The sequence below is a fragment of the Eleginops maclovinus genome, chromosome 12 (genome assembly GCF_036324505.1).
Source record: "Eleginops maclovinus isolate JMC-PN-2008 ecotype Puerto Natales chromosome 12, JC_Emac_rtc_rv5, whole genome shotgun sequence".
Taxonomy (NCBI): Eukaryota; Metazoa; Chordata; class Actinopteri; order Perciformes; family Eleginopidae; genus Eleginops; species Eleginops maclovinus.
Genome location: NC_086360.1, coordinates 25068950 through 25091288, shown reverse-complemented (window position 1 = coordinate 25091288; position 22339 = coordinate 25068950). Strand labels below are relative to the sequence as shown.

The 22339-nt window shown below is 43.6% G+C and overlaps 1 protein-coding gene across 1 annotated transcript in view; it reads right to left on the bottom strand.

Annotated features, from left to right (window-relative positions):
- The window catches only part of adgrv1 (adhesion G protein-coupled receptor V1), a 110271-nt gene that overhangs the window by 83714 nt on the left and 4218 nt on the right, over window positions 1-22339 (bottom strand). Inside the window, 29 exon segments of the mRNA XM_063896298.1 lie at window positions 23-238; window positions 319-534; window positions 611-854; window positions 943-1308; window positions 1465-1604; window positions 2271-2351; window positions 2573-2702; window positions 3060-3253; window positions 3773-3953; window positions 4281-4460; window positions 5886-6115; window positions 6118-6258; window positions 8266-9000; window positions 9146-9369; window positions 9512-9638; window positions 11195-11455; window positions 11703-11826; window positions 11914-12077; window positions 12550-12730; window positions 12944-13129; window positions 13503-13629; window positions 15318-15541; window positions 15653-15829; window positions 16297-16623; window positions 18944-19214; window positions 19299-19636; window positions 19856-20086; window positions 20393-20506; window positions 20655-20759. Coding sequence (XP_063752368.1) covers window positions 23-238; window positions 319-534; window positions 611-854; window positions 943-1308; window positions 1465-1604; window positions 2271-2351; window positions 2573-2702; window positions 3060-3253; window positions 3773-3953; window positions 4281-4460; window positions 5886-6115; window positions 6118-6258; window positions 8266-9000; window positions 9146-9369; window positions 9512-9638; window positions 11195-11455; window positions 11703-11826; window positions 11914-12077; window positions 12550-12730; window positions 12944-13129; window positions 13503-13629; window positions 15318-15541; window positions 15653-15829; window positions 16297-16623; window positions 18944-19214; window positions 19299-19636; window positions 19856-20086; window positions 20393-20506; window positions 20655-20759 — 6235 coding nt within the window.

Genomic DNA, 22339 nt, shown 5'->3' with positions numbered 1-22339 from the left:
GTACCGGATAATGCAGACTAACCAAAGGCACCAAAAGGGTCGTCAGAAGGCAGTATGGTGATGATGGCACGTGTGAGCTCCCCCAGCAGAGCCCCTCCGGTGGTCTGGTTGAGCAGCTCGATGAGAAAGGTCTCCTCCAGCTCAGGAACCATGTCATTGATGACATAGATGGGGACCGATTTACTGGACTCCCCTTCTAGGAGGACCACATCAGTAGAGGCTACGCTGTAGTCCTCACCTAAAGGGTTACACACTTATGAACATGCCTGATAACACACACATTAAAGGGAATTGAATTAAATCCACGCTGACACTTACTGACTCTGGCGGTCAAAGGCACGGCTCGGAACTTGACTGATACGTCAGCGAAAATCCCCCCAACTCGTGTGACGTTTATTATGGGCCCAACGTAGTGCTCAGCCACACTGACAGCAGAAGCCGACAGCTGCAGGACTCCAAACGCATCGTCGCTGGCCTCCACTATCACCTGGGCCACGATGTCAGCCTTGGATCCCAGAGAAGGGGAGTTGGGAACTGGAAAGAACAGTATCAGTTTAGTGTGGTATGGTTTAAGTTTAATTCAATCTGAAATGAATCGTCAGCTTCTTACTGAGCCTCTCCTGCTCTCCTTCGATGAGTTGAACGCTGATCAACCTCACAAACACGGACTCGTCTCGTTCTGGATCCTCATCATCCAGCACTCGGAGGGTTATGTTTGCTTCACTCTGATTGGGTAAGAACACAACGGAATCCAGGAGGAGAACAAAATCCCGCCCCTCAGTGGCTCGACCAATCCCGGGGGTCCGGTAAGGTTCTGGATCCGTCTCTTTTAGAGTCCCATACGTAACTCGCACCTTGAAGAAAATAAAAATCAAAGATAAGGATATGTAGGCGTCCTTCAATGTGGTTTATTTATGTATTAAAAGCCAAAGATTTCTGTACCTGTCCCATAAGACCTCTCTGTCGCAGGATGGTGAGACGGACAGTTGTGTCAGCTTCAGGAATTCGGACCGATCTTGTTACATTGGCGAAAACAAAAACACCGTACGGGTCATCGCTGGCTAGCACGGTCAGAGTGGCAGACGTCTGGACCCCCAGGCGACCGTGGGAGACGTTAACCAAGGACACGTTGAAACTCTTGTCCAGCTCAGGGGTCTGATCCTGGGCCACGTCGATGATGATGTCCTCCGTCGTCTGACCTATGCCAAAGGTGATGTTTCCAGACCTGCTGAGCAGCTCCCCCTCAGAGCTGGGATCAGCCTCCCAGTACACAGTCACATTGGAGAGGTCTCCAAAGGACCGATCCACCTGGGAGAGAACACACAGAAACGGCATGATGATTAAACTAAATGTGACTAAGAGCCATATTAGAATCTTGACGTGCTAATGCAAATGCAATAAAACTTCTATCTTTTCGAGCCTTTACTGGACACTTCCACATGTATACATTTTCATGACACTGACCTGCAGGACCACAGAGCTGCGTCCGTCCTCAGGCTCTGTCCCGTTCACAGACAGGGAGTCAGGACTAAACTGAAACACTCCATGTGCGTCATCAGAAGCAGCGATGGTCACCGTGATGTGGGACGCCGCTCCCAAGTTGGCTACACACAAAACACCAGATAAAACCCTGTGTTACTTTTTTGTGATAAATTCTGAGTACAAGTAATATGTTAATTGCAAAGGAATGGATGAGCGGGAATGAAAACACACGTTTTTGACACCAAATAACTTAAATAAAGCCATAATATGGGCAGAAAATGCTACAGCAGCCCAACCTGGGCGTTACACACTGGGGTCTCTGACAACTTATGTCCACCACTTACCCTTTCTGCCTCTGAAAGGCTGTTTGCTTTTCCCACAGGGCACTCCTCACAGGGTCACAGTATTATGTAAATACCACCTCAGATTTAACACACATGCACCCACATACCTGCATGTGAGCACTTAGAGATAAAGTGCTAAAGTGTTAAGGACTTTTTAAATTAATAACGAGTACAATAAAGTTGTTCTTTCCCATCATTTCCTTTCCTTTGTCCTCCCCTTTGTCTTGGTATTTTTTTTATTGTATGTTTGAACATAAAAAGGTCAAATTGAAAAGAATTAGGTATCTGACCAAAATATTGCTTGTCAGCAGCGACATGTTACTCGATCACTAATAAAACTGGACTTGGAGTAATGCAGCCTTAGGGAGGGAGAAATTATGTGGTTGCGGGGTCAATGAATGGAGACTTGAAGCAGTTTAGGGAGAAAAGGAGGGGGATACTCACCACGGTGGAGATAGGACGGAAGCAGGAAGTCAGAGTCACTCTCCCCACTACCACTTCCTTCACTATGCAGAAACTGACCCACTGATGGATCACACAGGAGGATCAAACAAGGTTCACACCAGGAGAGAATCACACCGAAGAGCGGAGGGCAAATGGGAAGGAGGGTCGAGTGGGTAGGTGGGTGTAGGGAAGCACACAGGAGCACAGCACACAGGAACAGCAGGGCACATCACACGGGTCGGTTAGAAGATCTAAGGCTCAAAACACGACTCACTAAACAGTTCTGTCACAACGTCTCTCACCTCCTTCATCAGCGTTGTACAGCTCCACTCTAAAGATCTTGTCCAGCTCAGGGACAGGATTGTCTACGATGGTCACGGTGATGAACTTTAACCTCTCTCCTGGAAGAAAGTCCAGCACGCCGTCTGAGTCCTGGAATGTAGAGGAAGAGGTAACCAACCAAGCGGGAGAAAAGGAATTCCATCTACACCTGCTTGTTATTGCCGTGTTTCCTTCAGAAGGATTAAAGACTTTACTGGACACACCTCGAAATAATAAATACAATTATTCTGTTGGGTAAAGAACTACTTTTAAAAGCTCAAACCCTTACAAGGTGGCACAACACAAGATGAAATCGGACAAAATTAGCTTAAGTGTGGAGTGGGATTAAATGGGACTCTATTAACACTGTTTTCTTACTGTGCGAGCTGGTATTGGCATCTTACCCTACTGTTGTGTACTTGAGTGTATCTCTTCCCTTTACTATTAAAGTCCTAAATAATGAAATACCTCGTAGTCCTCGGGGCTGGATGCTGTGAAGGGGGTTGTCCTGTATCCCACCATGACCCTTCCCAGAAGGCCTTGAGCTCTGGCCACCAGCAGACTGACTTCTCCATCTTCCTCTCTGACCGTAATGTGGGCCGGTTCAAACAATGGAGAGATCAGTCCCTCTCCTGGGGGGCTGGGCTGAAACTGCAGCAGGCCTGGATTAAGAGAAGGATGTGTTTATGGGTTGTATTACATCTTTAGTAAACACGGAGCACGCACAAAAAAACTTTAAAAGAGGAGAGGTGATTCCAGCCAGATTTAGCTACTAGCTCATTTCCTTCTGCAGACCCAGGTCAGGAACACACATGAACAATCAACAAAACATGTAATAATATAAATACCAGGTCATTTATCAGTACAACTATAAAGTTAGAATGAATTGCAACTAAAAACTTACATTATAGTCAAGTTTATTTTAAAAAGACGGTTAAAATAATGGTGAAAAGAAAGGAAATTGGGAAAAATGTATTAAAAAGCATGGGAAAGCTTTGCTGGAGGGCAGGGAGTCTAGAGTAATGCACATAAGGAGGAGAGAGAACATGGTAATTATATTTAGTCGACCCACTAAGCCACCTGTCTCAACATAATCTTATAAACAGGGATCTCTTATGGCTAAAAATATCAGCATTTAAAGTACAACAATATTGTTTTTTGGGCATGCGAGTGAACATTACCATATGGGTGGTCACTGGCTGTCACAGTGACAGTGTTCACAGAGCTGTTTGGGTCGATGCTGGCTCCACTTGTGGGGGTGGAGCCCATCTTCCCATCACCGGACTCTGCTGACACCAGGGCGACCTGAAAGGACTCTGCCAGCTCTGGGAGGTTATCATCCAGCACCAACAGGTTCAGCACCTAACAGAGGGATGTGCAAATATTAGTTGTTGTTTTTTTCCAAACAAGGCTGTACCCTTAAAATAGAAGTTATTATTTCAGCAGTCAGAGTAGGAGCTTCATTATCTGCTGGCACCTGTTGACTCATGAGGAAACTCACAAACAACCAACCACTAGGTGGGGTTGGTTGTCTATTGGGACGTAAATCCTGCTGCTAGACTAGATAATACTATGATGTTTAAATACAGTGAACACCAAATAACACCTGTTTCTGCCCACTTTGCACATTGTGTTACCCTGGATAAACTCAGAACCCTTGAGTCAAACACACACACACAGTACACACACCTCAGAGCGCTGTCCTGGCATGAAAACCACCGCTCCAGTGGCGTTTCCAAAGTCTTGATGGGCTGGCGTCTCACTGTCCGAGCTGTCCAGTTGGGTGACGGTGTAGTTGACATAAACGCGGTCCAGAGATCCCCGCATACGCTCGATCACACAGGAGATAGTGGAGCCCTCCTCAGTGGTCTGATCGGACAAACAGAGGCCTCAACATGTCAATTAATTCAGTACAGCAGATTAGCTAAGTGATGAGGGCATCGGAGGGTCCCTGGTTCAAGTCCCAGAACAGACCAAGTATAGTGTGTGGACTGAGAGCACTAATGAGGTGCTTTTGAGTAAGGCAACAGCTGTAGCAAAGAAGGATTTTTTCTTAAGTCTGGAGGATATCAGGACTTTTCTGTAGCCCCACAATGCTTCATTCAGACATTTTCACTTACACACATTTTGTCTGTACTGTGAGTTGGATATTGCACTTCTACACAATAACATATAATTGTGCTGCCCTAGTGTGCTTGCTCTGCTCATACACATAAGTAAATTCCTTTGAATTATCCATTTCCAGGTGACCAAGCACCCACATGCCTCCACGTCTATTTATCCCCAGAGGACATAAAGAGGATCCTCTGGTTCTGATGGAATGCCTTTCCCCGGCCTGCCACCTGTCGTCCTGGTGGAAACGGGGAACCAGATCTCCCGTTTCCAGTGCTGGAACTCCTGATCCGCTCGTACAGGAATGCCCTGACTGACAGACCTGCTGAAGCCGCGCCAGCTGTCGCTCTACCTGAGACACCAACACGAGAGAGCACGCGTCCAATCCAACTAAAAACAGAGAGCACGCTCCCCCTGCAGCCGGGCATGCAGCCTGATGAAATATGCAGAAGGACAGGAACCGACAAACCAGCCGGGTTTAAATTACATGTGTTTCTATGCATATGTTTACTGTGAAGATACAACGGAGTGACGAATAGAGATGCATAATTAATTTAAATGTTATGGAAATCGCATTATGGACTCATGCAGTATTCAAGTTTTACTCAATATTTCGTGTTTGAATTTTTGTATATATCTGAAGTATTAACAGAAACAGAAATTAACTAATCATAGGAGCGTCACACAGATGCCTATTTATTTATTTACGAATTTTGAACGCCCATGTTTGTAGTAGTGCTCTTTAAAAAAAAAATGTATTTAAATGTTTGGAGATTTGACGGAGCAGTGTGTACTTTTATTGGACTTTTATGAGAGATGTGTCTGTGTTTGTTTTTAGAGTGTGTCAGGATGGATCCCTTGTCTTTGTATCTGCAAACTAAATCTACCTACGGGTACAAATAAAGAACCTGAACCTAAAAGTATTATGTGCTGCAGAGAAGTTCACTACAGACTTATAAAAAATGCTTGTTTGGTACAGATTGTTTAAGTAAAATTGCCAATCATATAACAATTGCAATATCATAAAAAAATTAAGAAATCGCAGACCTATCGATGCCTTCAAATGCCTTTAGAGTAATAGTGAAGCTTTGGCTTATCTGGAGTTGAGTGTTGTGAGTGCTTAAAGATGGACACAGCTGTAAATGATCCACTTAATGCAGCAAACTAAACATGTGAACTCACATCAGGTATGCAGGCACCGGTGAATCCAAACAGCCCGTTGGCATTGTCACTCTTCATGACCCGCAGAGTAGCGATAGGTCTGGGGAGAGGAAGGCGCGCCCCACCCTGAACCGCCACCAGCAGCAGGTAGAACAGCTCCTCTCCCTCCTCCTCTTCATCATCCCGGACCTCCACCACAAACGACTTCTGCCTCTCCTCCTGCCGGTACCGCAGGTAACCGGAGATGTTCGCAGGTCTGTTTTGGCGGGCTGGGTGTGCAGCTCGTGGATGTGGCTGCGGTTCAGTTTGGTTCTGTAAAGGCGGACGTCCTGCAGGAGGCCTGTGTACCGCTGCTCTCCATCAGGGTCCGACCCAATGAACACTGACGCGGGGCCTGGAGTGGAAAGTCACAGAAACACCATGCATGAGGTTTCACACAGCAAAACGTCAAACAGTAAAGCAATATAAGTAATTCATGGCTGGAAACAGAAGAACAAATCATTATCATTGCCTCAAGCACAATGCACAGGATAATACATTTAGATCTATCGTATAAAATAAGGAAACAGTTTAGGAGATTAGTCTGTGAAGCTTCGTCAAATATACACATGCACAGAGAAACACACACACACACACACACACACACACACACACACACACACACACACACACACACACACACACACACACACACATCCTAATTCATAAAGTATGGATGTATCACTTTATAGAAATCATTTTTAAAAAGCAATAAACGTCACAAAAAATGTTCCCCATTCCATTTCGTAGTTTGAAACAATAGTTAAACTCAAAACGTTGTAAAAACGTCCATGTCTGAAACATGGTTATACTGTACACCTGATCTCATCTTTTGTATGCTTTAAATAACAGATTGACTTTGAAGAATGATACTAGTATGAGGACATTTCATATGATATGGTATGATTCATACCTGAGATCTGGAGATTAAAGCAACTTAATACATTCAGTTATTATATTAATTAATCATTTCATACTAACCTTAGAGACATGTTTCAAAGGCTGTTTTTTTGGGGGGCGGTTTGTATGTTTTGTCCTAAGTCTAGGTTTAGTTACTGTATCATGTTATGACTGATGAGAATAAACATGAAAAGTGTAATTTAATGTTATCAATGTTTTTGGAATACATGTGGTTGCTATGTTGGAGTGTATTGGGACCACAAACAGAACCTTGATTACGGCTGCCAAAGGGCCTGCTCTGGCTCTTTCTCATTACTCATTTATATAAACCTACACCTCTGCTGCCTATCGCTGTCTTTACTCACACAGAATGTGACAAACACAGGAAATGTGCCACACTGAGCGAGTATAAAGCCCCAACACAAACCCACTCCTGAGCTGTTTGAGCCACCAGCAGCAGACAATAACTCGTAACATGATTGATGATTCTGTACACATGTCCTGTGATTGAAGCTAGCCAAAGAACCATCAGAATATTTCCCCTCTGGGAGATTTTGCTCCACTAGAGGCTCTGACTATTGTCTCCGTTAATTAGAGAGAATAGAAAGAGAAGAAGATGCCGACTGATTCCCTTTAGCGGTAACAATATCCAGCAGTGCCGAGGCTAAGTGGTCACTCAAGCATAGCAGAGTCCCAGTAGTCCTGAACAATGTGTGTGTGTGTGTGTGTGTGTGTGTGTGTGTGTGTGTGTGTGTGTGTGTGTGTGTGTGTGTGTGTGTGTGTGTGTGTGTGTGTGTGTGTGTGTGTGTGTGAGAGGGTGGCCATGCATTATGTTTGTAGGAAGTTAAGACTTGACATTCCATATGTGAACAAAGAGAGAGAAGAGAAGCTTGAAGTTTTCTGCCTAGTCACACACACACACACACACACACACACACACACACACACACACACACACACACACACATATATATATGATATAATAAGTCATATTTTGACATGAAGAGGTTTTTGCTTTTTAGGTGAAATTAAGAGTGTAATTTAAAAAAGAAAATACTAAAATTGCAAGAATTAAAGACTTATTTCATCATCAAATTGATAATAATTCATGTCCAATTCATCTTAACACTACATGCATCATAATTTGATATTAGTGGGGTTTTTTTTTTCGGGCCAACAGGATCTTTACTGATTGTTGAATGGGGAGGACAGAGGTGATGACACGTGGCAAATGGGTGACAAGCTGGATTTTAAACTGGATCCTCCACACAGGAACCTAGCCCAGGTATAAGGACAGTGAGCTCTATAAGTGGTTGACCAATCAGAGCAGACTGGGCTCTGGTTTCAGACCGAGGGTGAAAAGAGGTGCTGCAGCACTAGCAGTGTACATTAAAGCATGGACATGTCACAGTAGAGGAACAAAATACAAATATAAATCTGAAAGTCTAACGCAATAGCTCACCATCAGTGATGCCCTCTCCTTTGATGCTCCTCAGTCCTCCAGGAATAGGAACCCCATCCAGGAAGAACTCAATAATCCCATCATCGACAGTAACGATCACATGTAACCAGGCGTTACTCTCTAGAAATTTCTCAGCACTGGCCCGGGCCACCTGGGGAGTATTTGATCCGATCACTGTGTAATACAGCATCACCGTGACGTGAGACTCATTGGTGTGGACTTTAACTCCGTAATACAAGGTCCCATTGCCGTTTCCTTTGCTGACGATGAACCCGTCAGTGTCTGGTTCGGGCACCAGCCAGGCAGAGAAGGTGAAATTCCCGACAGCAGCAGGCCCGTCTTCAGGGGAGATGGTCCCGTAAGCTCCGGGAAGGCCAGAGAAAAACCACGTGTCTGTGGCTGAGTGGTGTCGCCTGGCATGAGGCCGTAGCTCTACCTCGTCTGGGAAGGAGGCTAGCAGGAGCAGGTCATCCATCAGGGGAAGGCCCTCTGGGAAGCGGCCAGAAACGATCTCCCAGGCAACCCGCACATCACCAAAAGTACCCTGCTGTCGGAGGATGGTGAAGGAAGTGACGTCAGCCATGTCGTCCACTGAGAGTACATCTTCGGCTACTTCTTGGTCCAGGTTGCTGTCAGAGATGGCAAATACACCGAAGGGGTCATCGTTGAAAGGGATGAGAACCGAGGCATTCAGGGAAGTCTTAGCTAGTTGTCCACCTTCACCGGGGTAACCACCTATAAGAGATTATGGACAACAGTTGCAGAGTTTCCAACAAAAAAAAATAAACCTTTACCCACATTGACAGTAATATGCTATGGTAGTTGCCACTTTTCCTTAGTGAAGAATTTATTTAGATGATCTGTTAAATCTTGATCTCACCTGAGATATTAACGAGCCTGAGGAGGAAGAACTCATTGAACTCTGGGAGCTTATCAGAGAGGGCCTCCAGGACTATAGGCCTGGTCTCTTCCCCTGTGGTGAAGGTGATGGAGCCAGATGTGTTGGTAAACTCCTGGTTTTCCTCCAGAGGAGTCACTGAGTCATTGGCAAACAGCTGCCAGAAGACTGTAACGTTACCAAAGTGTCCCCTTGCACGAAGCACACTGGGAGAGAAGAGAGTAAGGATTTCAGATAAAGAATACAAGGTCTGTTCAAAACATAGAAACAACTTCTACATTGAAATAATTATTCAAAGGAAGTGTAAATAAGCATGAATCCAAAACAAAAACAAGGACTGTTCCTCACTTAAAGTCATTGGTCTTGCCCTCTTCGACAGGTTTCTCCGTGGCTTCCAGGGAGAAAATCCCGTTGGCGTCATCATTGGCGTCAATCACAACAGTAGCTGTGTCTGCTCCATACACAACTGCATCACCTGTGTACACAATCATATAATCTGGTCAATCAGGACTTACATATGGTGTGTTATTTAGTCTGTTTCCTCAAGTTGCAAATGCTTTGTTTGGATGGGTAAATGATTGATAGATAGATAGATAATGAAATGTTCTTCAAGCCAATGAGATAAAGCAAATAAAAACAAGGATCTACACTCAGTAAACCACATATATTTAAAAAAAGGGGAAGGAATAAAAACTACAGGGTATATTTCTTTGCATTCCCACAACTGCAATGACTTCTCGAAAGCAGATACGTTAAACTGCTGGACCAAAACCATGCAAATCTGCTCTTAATTAAACAAAAAAGGTGAAGAGTGAAGTCATAGAAAGAGTTTGATTGACCTCTAACATGAGGGTTATTGACTTCTAACAGAATCCCTGTAAAGCACCATTGCCTGGCGCAAACTAACCCTGACTCGACTCCACTCTGTGTCACTCAGCAGACAGAGAGATGCCGGCGGAGTGGCCGCTCTTTGTGTCTTAGAAAGTCTGGAGTCTAGTAATTAAGGTCCTGTTGGGGCCCACTGCTCTTTCATTCCCATCCCTGACACACAATACTGGGATTAGGAGGAGCAGCATTAGCGCAGACAATGCTAAATAACCTCCCTGTGCATAAACAACTGGCTTTAAGACGAGAAAATGAACAAATAGGAAGGGGAGGAGTTGTTTTTAACGAGGTGTGATTGCATGGTTTGTCGACTATAAAGCACATTGAAAAAGTGAGAAAAATCAGTGACTTTCAGATGCTTTAATCCCTGGAGGCAAAACAGATTCAACATTTTTAGAGGACATGGGGAGAAGTTGACATGAGACTATGTGATTGCATGATTCTCCAAATAAGAAATTAGAAACCCAACTGTCCTCAAGTGGGGGGGATATACATAATATTATTTGGTAAACCTGATACACAGAAGATATTAGGGGGGGTAATATCCAGGGTCCCTGTGATATACTATTGCGATACTTCTACAATATGCTAAGTATTGCGATACGATATATTGCGATATGGCACATTTCTGTATCGATTTATTTCCCCACCCCTAATAACCAGCAACATAAAGACAAAGAAACCAGCAGTAAAACAGAATAAATAACTTGTTGTTGTTATTTATGTCAGCTTAGTATCAGCAGTCCCCACATCTGTACACAAAGTTGCCTTTCATCCACTTTAACTAAACTGAGTACTCTAGAGCAGATACTGTACAGAGGTTTTAGTATATCCAGATTTAATGTAAATAATGTTCTATTTATGAACGTATATTCAGTGTTCAACTATGTCTCTGTAAAAGAAAGTCTGAGACAATTCAAAATTATGAGAATTTCTGAAAAAAAACTAAATTCTGAGAATTCCTGTAAAAAAAAAATTTAATATGAAAAGTTTATATAATAAGGTATCGATACTTGGCCTCCGTTTACCGATACAATATTTCCAAGCAAAGTATCGCCATATGATGCTGTATCGATTATTTCCCCCACCCCTAGAAGATATCCTTCACTGTGCTAACGTCTTGTTTAATAAGAAACCCACACCCACCAGTAGCATTGTAGAGAACAATGTAAAAGGGTTCGTCAGTCTCCGGGATGTCGTCATCTTCCACGGCAACAGAGATGTTCTTCATCCATTCCCCCACATCATACACCAGCAGAGTGTCATTACTCAGCACCGTGAGGTCACCTGGAGACGCATCCCCGTACTCCACACGGTACATCACTGTGGCAACAAAGTCCGCCCGCCCTGCCCTGAGAACGGTGAAGTTGGCCACGCCCCCTTCCCGAACACGCGCGACCACAGGTTCTGAGGAGAGATAGATAGATAGATAGATAGATAGATAGATAGATAGATAGATAGATAGATAGATAGATAGATAGATAGATAGATAGATAGATAGATAGATAGATAGATAGATAGATAGATAGATAGATAGATAGATAGATAGAGAGGATGAGGCGTGGGAAGAAAGACAGGGAGGTGGACGACAAAGGAGTCAAGACTGTAGCTATAATATTATCACCTTCATAAACTGTATCCAAAAAACACTTACCAGAGAAGTAAATGGGGTCATCGTTCTTATGAATCTGTAAAGTGGCAGTGAGTATGTTTCCCAGTCTTGCACCACCAGTAGCATCTAACACTGTGATGGTGAAGTTCTCCATGTCCTCTGGGATCTTGAATAAACAACATATGAAAATTACTGAGGGGAATCTAACTCCAATTTGGATTGCATGAATCAATGAGTTCATTTAGAATTTTACCTCATCAGGAACAGAGAAGAGAGTGAGGTGTTTGAGGTACTCCCCCTCCATGAAGGTGATGTTTCCCTGGATCGGGCTCACGTCTCCGGACAAAGCTGGCTCCAAGACCCAGGACACCGACACTTCTCCAAAGTAACCCCTGTTCCTCACCACAGGGTACACCGCTTAAGAAAAATCAGAAGAACAAAGTGTCTAAATGTTCAAACATTTTACAGTCAAAAACTCTTTTGGATGATCTTTTATATTTATTTTTTACTTCCTGTCAAGGATTTTATTTTAGGTTAGAGCACAATAATAATGTGGGTTTGCTGCAAATATTGGGGATGCATTCATTAAAGGCTGGGTGACTTTGCTTCTTAATATTCTAAGGACCAGATTAATAATTGGACTGCATCATCCAATCAGGAAGGGGGGTACAAATTGACTGAAGTACTGATTTTTCTGCTTTAACACTGTCTTATCCATTACAAAAACATAATTAGTTTTAAATACAAACTTAAACCATGTCCAGCTCATCCCCCGCGCAGAAAACTGGTCTGTGTTTCACTCCAATAGGGTCTCTTTTAAGTGTCAATGAGATACTGCTTGACATTGGGAAGTGTCCTTCTGATCTGAAGGATTGCTACTCTGAAGTACCTCGGTGAATCTCGTCCCCTTTGCTCTCATTGATGGCCACCACCAGTCCTGATTGGATGAACTCAATGACCCCAAAGGGGTCGTCGTTCCTCCGCACTGTGATGTTGACCTCCCTGCGGTTGCCTAAGCGACTGGGTGGAGTGCTGTGGCTACTCAGAACCACAGAGAAAGTCTCGTCCAGCTGTATGCACACACACGCACGCGCACACACACACACACACACACACACACACACACACACACACACACACACACACACACACACACACACACATACACACACACACACACACACACACAAACTTGGTGTTTAGTGGAGAAAACACAGGTTTAAGAAAAAAGAAAGCTAATAAATAAATGTGAGAGGTCATTATTGACTCGAGCATATTCCTACCTCAGGCACCCCATCAGGCCTCGCCACCAGAGCCACCACCACCTCTCTCTCCCCGGGTTTAAACTCCAGGATGCCCGTGGCGCCGTAAAACTCAGTGTTGTCTGAAGGCATGACGGCGTATCGCACCAGCTGTTTCAGCAGCTGACCCTGGGCTCTGACCACGTGCAGCTCCACCGCTTCACCCTCCTAGGTAGATTTACAGATGTGACAAGAAGCAGAGACAAGACACAAAATGATATGATGAGTAAATGTAATAACCACCTCACAGTAGCTGTTTAAATTAAATTAGCTTAGAGTCAAATGAATTGTCATTGCACAGAGAACAAGTACTGGTCAGAATCTAACCAGAGGTGCACAAAAAAAAGTGAAAGTATATAGATTATTAAGAGTACCTTTTCTAATACAAATCTAGAATACACTTTAGAGCTGGTAGAAATAAAGACAGTATAATATAGAGACTCTAGACTGAATAATCACTATAGACCGTTACTGGAACTTTTATAATAATTATTGTGAAATATATGAGCAGGCTATAGGAGGTTGAGCTGTTTGGACTCACATTAATAAACCATGGGCCTCTTGACAGTGAGGAGAACTCAAAGACCCCCCCAGGGTCGTCGTTCTCCATGATGACAATCTCTCTGCTTGTGAAGCCAGCCTTCAGGATCTGATTCTCAACATTAGTCCTAAAACACATACACACAAATACACACATAAACAGCATGAAATCATAATACAGTTGTGAGAGAATAGAGAAAGAATAACTCTTATCTTTGACTTCACAAAGTGTGTGTCATTTGTTCACACAGATAGAAAAGTCAAAAAGAGAACCAGTGAAACACCATCTTTCCAAAATAACACAATGACAATGTTTAGCTGTTACTGTGTTAGTGTGAAGGTCAAACATCCCAGAAGAGATGCACAAGTTGATTGCTAGTGTTCAACCACATATCTTATCTTTGAAGGCGTTAGCACCTACATTGCGCAGACATAAACAATTGTTGGACTGGTGTTTTGAGCTTCTGAAACATCAGTTTATAGCAAATACGGATAAGCTAAGCTCTTTAACTTTAAGTGTGTCATGCATTCCTTACTCTGTGTGATAACCCATTATTATTGGCCCCATATGATGAGGTCTTGCTGTTTAAACCACTTTTAATAACAATGTCCATCTACGCCGTGCCTGGCTCTTTATTGCTCGATGGGGGTGTGTGCATGTGTGTGTATGTTGAGAAAATTGAAGCCAAGCAAGCATCACATAACGGGTAAATTAGAGACGAAGACATGACAGAATGCAGCACTCCAAACAAACGGCCACAGCCGAGGCGCTGCATGCATACAAACACTGACGTCTTTAAAGCGCTGCACAATCAGGCCCGGGTAAATCAGAGCCAAACACAAAAAGAAGATTCTCTATTTACTCCCAACAACCACTCTCCTTTGGGTTCCCTTTTTTCACACCATCACTAAACCCTCCCCCCCCCAGCCTAAACCCTGAGCCCCTCATCCCCACGTCAACCAAAGGCCCCAGAAATCCTGAAGTGGGCCCTTCTCTGAAAAACAAAGTCTTGATTCACGCCACACAAAAGGCCCAGGTTCAATCCACTCTCTACTTACCCGAAGTACACTATAAAGCGTGTAGTCTCCACCCTGCGGGGGAGGAGTGGGAGGGAGAGAGAGCTGCCGTTCTCATCAGAGCAACAGATATGAACCCCCTCCAAAACCACTAACACGCACATATCTCCAGAAAACCAACGCAGGGATGGGATGAGATAGCAGCCACACATCCTTTCCAAACAGTTGGTTTTAAAACATTACAGTAGCTTCAGACTCTGAGCCAAGTTGTGTTTATAAGCAAAAGCAGTAAGTAAAGTATTATGATAGTTAGAGATAACCTTGGTCATGATCTTAGTTTCCAGTTTATCTGTTTTGTGATTTATTTTGAAGTTTTTCCTGCATGTACTTCCTGTGTTTTTTCAAAAAGTTCTTTATTTTTTTCATACTGCACTTCTTTTCACCCTCCGTCTAAAACCAGAGCTAAGTCTGCTCTAATTGGTTAGCTGGCTGGCTCTGTTGTGATTGGTCAACCTTTTAGAGATGCCCCGCCCCTTACCCTTTTAACATACAGTGTATTCGAGAGCCAGCCAATAATGTTACATAGTGATGTCACTAAGGAGTCACAAAGGAGTCCTATAGAGGCGTTCTGGAGGTCGTATCATTGCATTTTGTTGTTTGTCATTCATTGGGAAATTCTGTTCTGTTTTATTTTTCCTGCCTGGATTATCTCAAATGAAAGTTATTTTCCGCCTCATGCGTTTGGGTCCACCTTGCTCCACTTTCTGTGACAATTTTTCCTGGAGTTAAATATCCATACCTGTCCAGAGAGAGCAGTAAGGTCTCGTTGACTTCTGGGATGTTGTCGGCCATGATGGTGAAGTTGATGGAGGCATCACTCTGCCCGGAGAGGAAGACCACAGAGCCGCTCAGAGGCTCCAAGTCTTTCACAGTGATATCCGCACGATTGTCACCGATCGGCTGAAGACTCCAGAAGACTTCAGCCTGACCGTCCGTCCCGTCACGCCGCAGGGGGAGGCTGACCTGCAGACACGGTCACCAAGGATATTATGGGAAAGGTTTTTCGTCACATTTTAGTCATATGCAGTTTTAGGGTTAGGGTTAGGGACAGAACTGATAGGGGTCATATCTTACTGTGCTGGTATTGCTGTCCTCTGGTTCGTAGACCACCACCGTGGTGTTACTTGTAAAGCCGATTTCCCCGTTAGCGATGTCAGGGGTGACCGTCAGCGTCAGGTTTAGAGGTCCCCCAAACCTCGGGCTGTTTGAGTGAACCGTAGGTTTGATATCAACCAGCTCCAGAGCATTCAACTAGCAGAAACAGATCAAATTATTAGAAGACTCAAATCCGTAGCATGTCCCTATAATAATTGCAGCTACTTCTGAACCAGGGTCATTTATGTCCCGTCGCTTTTAAACAAGTAGTTCTTGTTCCATTCACGTAGGTGTGTGTCTAAGGGTTTGATTGACAGTCGGCGATGTTATTATGGTTCAGAATGTGAAAGAGGCTTTCTTGTTCTTTTTTTTTGCCTGCTTGAGGAGCTAGGTGGTGTTGTTAGTTTGGACAGTTGTGCAAATCCCATAGCAACATGCCAGATTTGAGTGCCAGTGTCAAACCATTCTCACATGCAAATGAGGCCCTTACAGCTTGGATGGCCCTGATTTAGCCATCAAGTGGAAAAACAAACATAAGGAGCACATCTTTGCCTGGATTACAATAATAAATGATGTAATAATAAAGAGAAAATATATGCAAATATTTCGTCCAGCATTGTTACCTGTATGAGGAAATGAGCTCCATTCTGCAGGAAGGCATCGTTCCTGATCGGCAGTATGACGTACACCATCCGTTCGAGGGAAAACAGGACGTTAACGGTTTTGCTAACATTCAGAACCTGGTCCCGGGCCAATGCTGGGTCTAACGGGCCTGCAGGAATGTAGAGGGCGGTGAGGGTCATCGACACGTTACCCAGTGTACCACCGTCTCGCAGCAAATAAAGAGACAGGAAGCGGCCCTCAGGTTGGCTCTGGATGCTTTGCTCTTTGGCCAGGTCGAACCGAAAGAGCCCGTAGACATCGTCACTGTCTTGCATGTAGAACACCATCTGTTGGGCAGAGCGGAGGAAGATCAGACGAAGTGTAGAAAGGAAATGAACAAATTCGCAAAAGAAAAAAGGGCACCACTTTACAATAAGACTACCGAATAGTTTGTAATTCATTTATTAATTAGGTTGTGAACACAGCTTTTACAAGACAAGAGATAAACAGGGCAACTGTGACCGGTTGCCTGCCAAATAGTGAATGCATGCTGGGATTGAAGCCAATTTTGAGTAAAAAACAAATAAGTTCATGTTTAAATTGAGCTAAATTTAGCTTCATACACTCCACATGTTTTCTAAGCTGCGCTGCAGAGAGGAGGAAGGTGATTGCTCTTTAGGATGTCAGGGGATAATTGCTATGAAGCCCACATTTACCATCAATTACTCTGGATGATTTTTGTTGTGCATCCTGTTTTTGTGTAACCAAGACTGTATCACCAGAAGAAGAAAGTAGAGGTGAGGAACAGAGAGAGGAAAGAAAATAAGTGAGACTGTACGTAGTAAAAATAAAGAGCCCTGAGCTAACTTTAGAGAGGCATCCTCTTTAATTAACTCTGCTAAGACGGATAGAGTAGTTTTTATGAGCATTTAAACTCAGGCTCATTCATTTCCCTGCAACCTACACTTGACTGATGCATTGCCTGGCGTGCATACAATAGCCGATTAACAGCTCAGTGTAATGTCTGTTAAATATGTTGAGAGTTAATTTCAATTAACACTGATTAACTTGTCCCACTGTTAAAGTGCTTTATGTGTTCCTGAAGGATTTATTCTGCTGGGCCAACTGTTTTCTGCACAGATGGTCAACAGACTCCACAACTTCCCAACGTGAGGTGGTGATCTGGTGTGTGTTTGCATGTGACTGATGCAGCGTTTGTGCACGTCTCATCTCATGCCTTCAATATAAACACGGCTTAGATCTGCCCACGGCTTTAACACATGGCGAAGAGGCTTGGACAAAGATGGAAGCCACTTCGCTCACGCTTTCTAAAAAAAGAACACACACACACACACACACACACACACACACACACACACACACACACACACACACACACACACACACACACACACACACACACACACACACACACACACACACACAGAGGGTCTGCTGTTTCCTCTTTGTTTTGCTTCAGCCACATTAAGGGAACACCCACCGAGCAAAGTGACACACTGAGCGTTTGACTTTTGAAGAATGTGCCAAGTTTGCCACTGTACTTACAGTAGGTCACACACAAGCTTTCACACATGCACAACATATGGAGGATGTGTTCGTCAACAAGTGCAGCATTATGTGTCTGCCTGTTGCAAACACATTAGTAACACACTAAATAAATAGGCTTGGGGAGTAAGGGATTGCATGTAATGGGATTAGATAATCAGAATATAAAAGAGGTCACTTTAGATGAAGATTCAACTTTATTGTCATTGCACAGAGTACAAGTACTAGGACAACGAAATGCGGTCTCTGCATTTGACCAATCCTAGTGTTAGGAGCAGTGGGCTGCCATTATGTACGGCGCCCGGGGAGCAGTGTAGGTAACCAGTGTCTTGCTCAGGGACACCACGGTGGCACTAGGTCTTTCGGGGACTTGAACTGGTGACCTTCCAGTTCCCAGGCCAAGCCCCTATGGACTTTGCCACCACCGCCCTCAGTACCTTAGTACCTTACAGTAAAATTAAAAACAATAGGATTACAATTATTTATTTAATAACCACAGGTATAAATCACAGAATGATATATAATTAAGGACATGCTCACAAATGATTTTTTTTTTTATTAAAGCAGTAGTTCTACACTGATTTGATAAGAGAAAATGCTGTGTATGCTTTTAGATGAATTATCAAACTAAAACAGCATTGGTAAATCTGCGGTCAGACACCTGATTCGTTTAGTGTTGAAGCTCTTAATCCATAAATTATAGCAGGAGCATATTGTGTTTCTTGGAAAAGCAGGACACAAAGAACACATGTTTTTAATTAAATATCTTGGTGTCTTCTTTTTTTCGCATAGCATTTGATATTGAGGTGATCCAAAAGGCACAGGGAGTACTCAGGTTGCATTATTTTTGTATTTTCCTCCTCAGAATGGGCTACTGATTACATTTTGTTTACAGGTAAGTAGTTATTGTAATGGAATACATTTTTAAAGCAACGCTGCAAACAAATAAATACAAATTGGCCCCTGTATCTGGCGGGTTTTTGCAGCTGACTTGGAGACCATCTAGGCATGTCATCACCTCTGTCTCTCTTTCAGCTCTGTCCCTCTAATAAAGACACTGGTTGCCAGACATTTTTGGGAAAAGATCACTTCCATACTGACCTCCATTGGTTCGTCAACTTCCACATTTCCAGTTGTAGTATTGGGCAGCAGCTTGAGGAGGAAAGCTTCTGCTTCTTCAGGCAGATCATCGGCGACGATGTTCAGTGGAACCACAGCTGTCACCTGGCCGGCAGCGAATCTCACCGTCCCCGCTGCAGGCGTCAAATCATCCGAAACTGGGGAGGGGTCACTGGAGTTTCTGGAGATGGACCAGTTTGCAGACACGGCCCCATAGCTGCCTCCATTTCTGACAATAATGATCCCTTCAAATCTAGAGGGAATGATAGGAGATGGTTAAAGATGGATGTTTTTTCTATATGATACAACACATATGTCGTCACAGTAAGGTATCCACCTCTGAGTCAGGTCTTCATTGATGGTGATTGGCTGAATGACTGCGCTGCTGCTGATCGACAGGACACCGTTAGGCTTGTCATTGGGCTCGATGGTCACCAGCACAGCATTGGGTGACACCAGCACAGCGTCTCCTCTGACGGTCTCCTCCAGCAACACCAGATGGAAGGACTCTGCGATTTCTGGCACGGCGTCATCGGTGATTTTGAACAGCAGGCTGGTCGTGTAGGCAAACGGCGGGAATTTCACCGTTCTGACGGGCTGCAGGTCCAGGAAATCCACATCTGGCGTAGCGCTGCCCTGTCCTCCACCGCTCACCACCATGTAATCCACAGAAACCTTAAGACAGAGTAGTCCAAAGGATTTATATATGGTACATTGTATACTAAGGATGCGTCAAAAAACAACATTTTATTGAAATCACAATAGGGAGTAGGGCAATATTATCATGATAGCAAAAATCATTGCAATTATCCTTTTTTCCTAATCCTGCAGCCTCATTTTAAACTATTTGAGTATGATTTCGGTAAGTGGAATAATATATTGAGAGAAAGGAACCTCGGTATCATCGGAGCCAATGAACGGTCCGTCCTCAGTCAACCGACCGCGGGTCACGTTGAGGAAAATGACTCCAGCGGACTCCTGTACTGCCATGACAGAGTGGGAGAATCGCAGCGGGCTGTCGTTACGCCGGATCCTCAGCTGGACACTGCTGGCGTTGGGCCTGAGGAGAGCTCCACCTGCCACGCCCGTTAGCCTGACTGAAAACACCTCATCGTCCTCTGGAATCTGGGCAACAAAGATAAGGAAACACATTCACATACAGCTGTAAATAGTATGCAGATTATTCAATACTCTTGAGTTAGTCGCTTACAAAAACCTTCTTGATCGTATCAGATTTTTACACTTGACCTTCGCTATTCAGAATCCCCTTCCTCACACTTACTCCGTTTCACTTTTCTAGTTCAACCAACCAGATTTGCCAAGCTTCCACCCAATCATCGCACTACTGTCAACACTTGGCAATCAATTCTGTCCTGATTGAAATATAATGAAATCTATAGTTGGGCTTTAAATGAGGAGTCTGTTCAGTACCTGGTCATCCTTAATGAGGATACTGAAGTGCACCACAGCGTGTCCCACAGGAATGGTGATGTTCCCTCTGTCTGGACTGAGGTCCTCAATGGCGGGGTTTGGACCTTCAGAGATCTGAACAGGAAGTGTGATGGTGATGTTAACACAGCAGCATGCCAATGTGCTCTATGTGAGACCCATAGTAATGTTTGGCATCTTGTTGGTTAGTATACTTAGAGTATAACCACTTTGTGTATGTAGAGTCAGTGCAAGGCCCCCTCACCTCATAGTTGACAGTCACAGTCCCAAATGTTCCCTTTTCTCTAATGAGGGTGAAAGGCACATAATGGCTCCTTCCTCTTGGTTCATCGACTACAATCTCCTCAGTCTGAGAGGAAAAGGGTGGGACAGTGGAACAAACATAACCGATAAGTCACATTTAATGAACTGCAGCACAGTTTTCCATTCACTATAAGAACAAACACAACCATGAAACAAACAAAATTAAACACAAAGTACATTTGAGCTGCAAAAGGAGCTGAACAGGTAGAAAAAGTAAGCAAATGATCTCTTTACTGAAATCTAAATCAAACCCTTTATAGATGAATAATTGATTTAATTTGACTTTTGTGTTCAGTTTTTTCACTTTTGTACCGTCAACACATAAATATAAATGCTTCTCATTCCAAATAATATTAAAAACAGTTCATTTCTAATGTTAATATGGATAAATGACTTAGATATTTAATGTGTTAAATGTACAACCTTGGCAGCAGTACTTAAGATAAAAAACGGTACCAATAAAATGAAAGTGAAGTTGAACTGAAAGAGACAAAGGAGCGTTTTCGGAGCTGAATATGCTGCACACAAAACTATATCCCATGGCAACATAGAGTAAATACAACATTCAGTCTCACTTGTTTTTGAAGTCTTTATCGTGGTTTTTAAATTTGAAGGTTAAAATCCCCTTTTCTTTTTAAACATAATTCCAGTTGAATTTTCCAAAACCAAAGAAACTCAGAAGGAAAACAAAAGAATAAGAAAAGAATCGGCATAAAGGAATTAATTTAGTGCTCTAACATAAACACTTCTCCCGATGCCAGGAGGCCTTTATTGATTCTGAGCAAAGCCAAATCATTATCCAGCATCTGAGACCATCTGGGGGTGGCAGGGCATACTGTTATACCACCGCTGCCATGGAAACGCTAAAAACTTCCCCTGATAAGTGAATCCAGGGAGTTCTGTGGGTTTAATTATCCCCAGGATCCCACAACCACGGGATGGTCAATTCTCCCACAACCACAACGAGAGCATGAGTAAACCCAATACTGCAGCAGTGGTTCCAAATAACTCCACCCACAACCCTTCACTTACTACTACTTACTCACATGGTAATTACCCACCAATACAAGTGCATGCTTATGGTGCATGTGCAGGTTAATGTGGCCAGCTGCGTATTTTTTATTTTTGATGACGACACATCCGATACCCCTCAAAAATTGGTCCAGCAGTGGCTCAGTCAGGGCTGGGAATCGTAGGGTCGCCGGTTCAAGACCCCGAACAGACTTGAAATAAGGAAAGTGGACTGCTACTTGGAGAGGTCCCAGTTCACCTCCTAGGCCCTGCTGTGGTGCCCTTGAGCAAGGCACCGGACACCTCCAATCCCCCCTCCCCATTGCTCCCCGGGCGCTGCACAATAGCTGCCCACTGCTCCTAGTACTAGGATGGGTTAAATGCAGAGGACCAATTTCACTGTGTGTGCTCTGCTGTGTGCATGTATGTGACTAATAAAGAGGGTTTCATCCTCCCATTCTATCTTCTAAAATTGACATTAAAAATAATAATAATAATTACATTTCCGTGGGTATAATAAAAAAAGTGCTAGAAATATTCAACATATTATAATAATGGTTATTTTTATTATTAATAATAACATTAATATGATAATAACATATAATTATTGTTGAG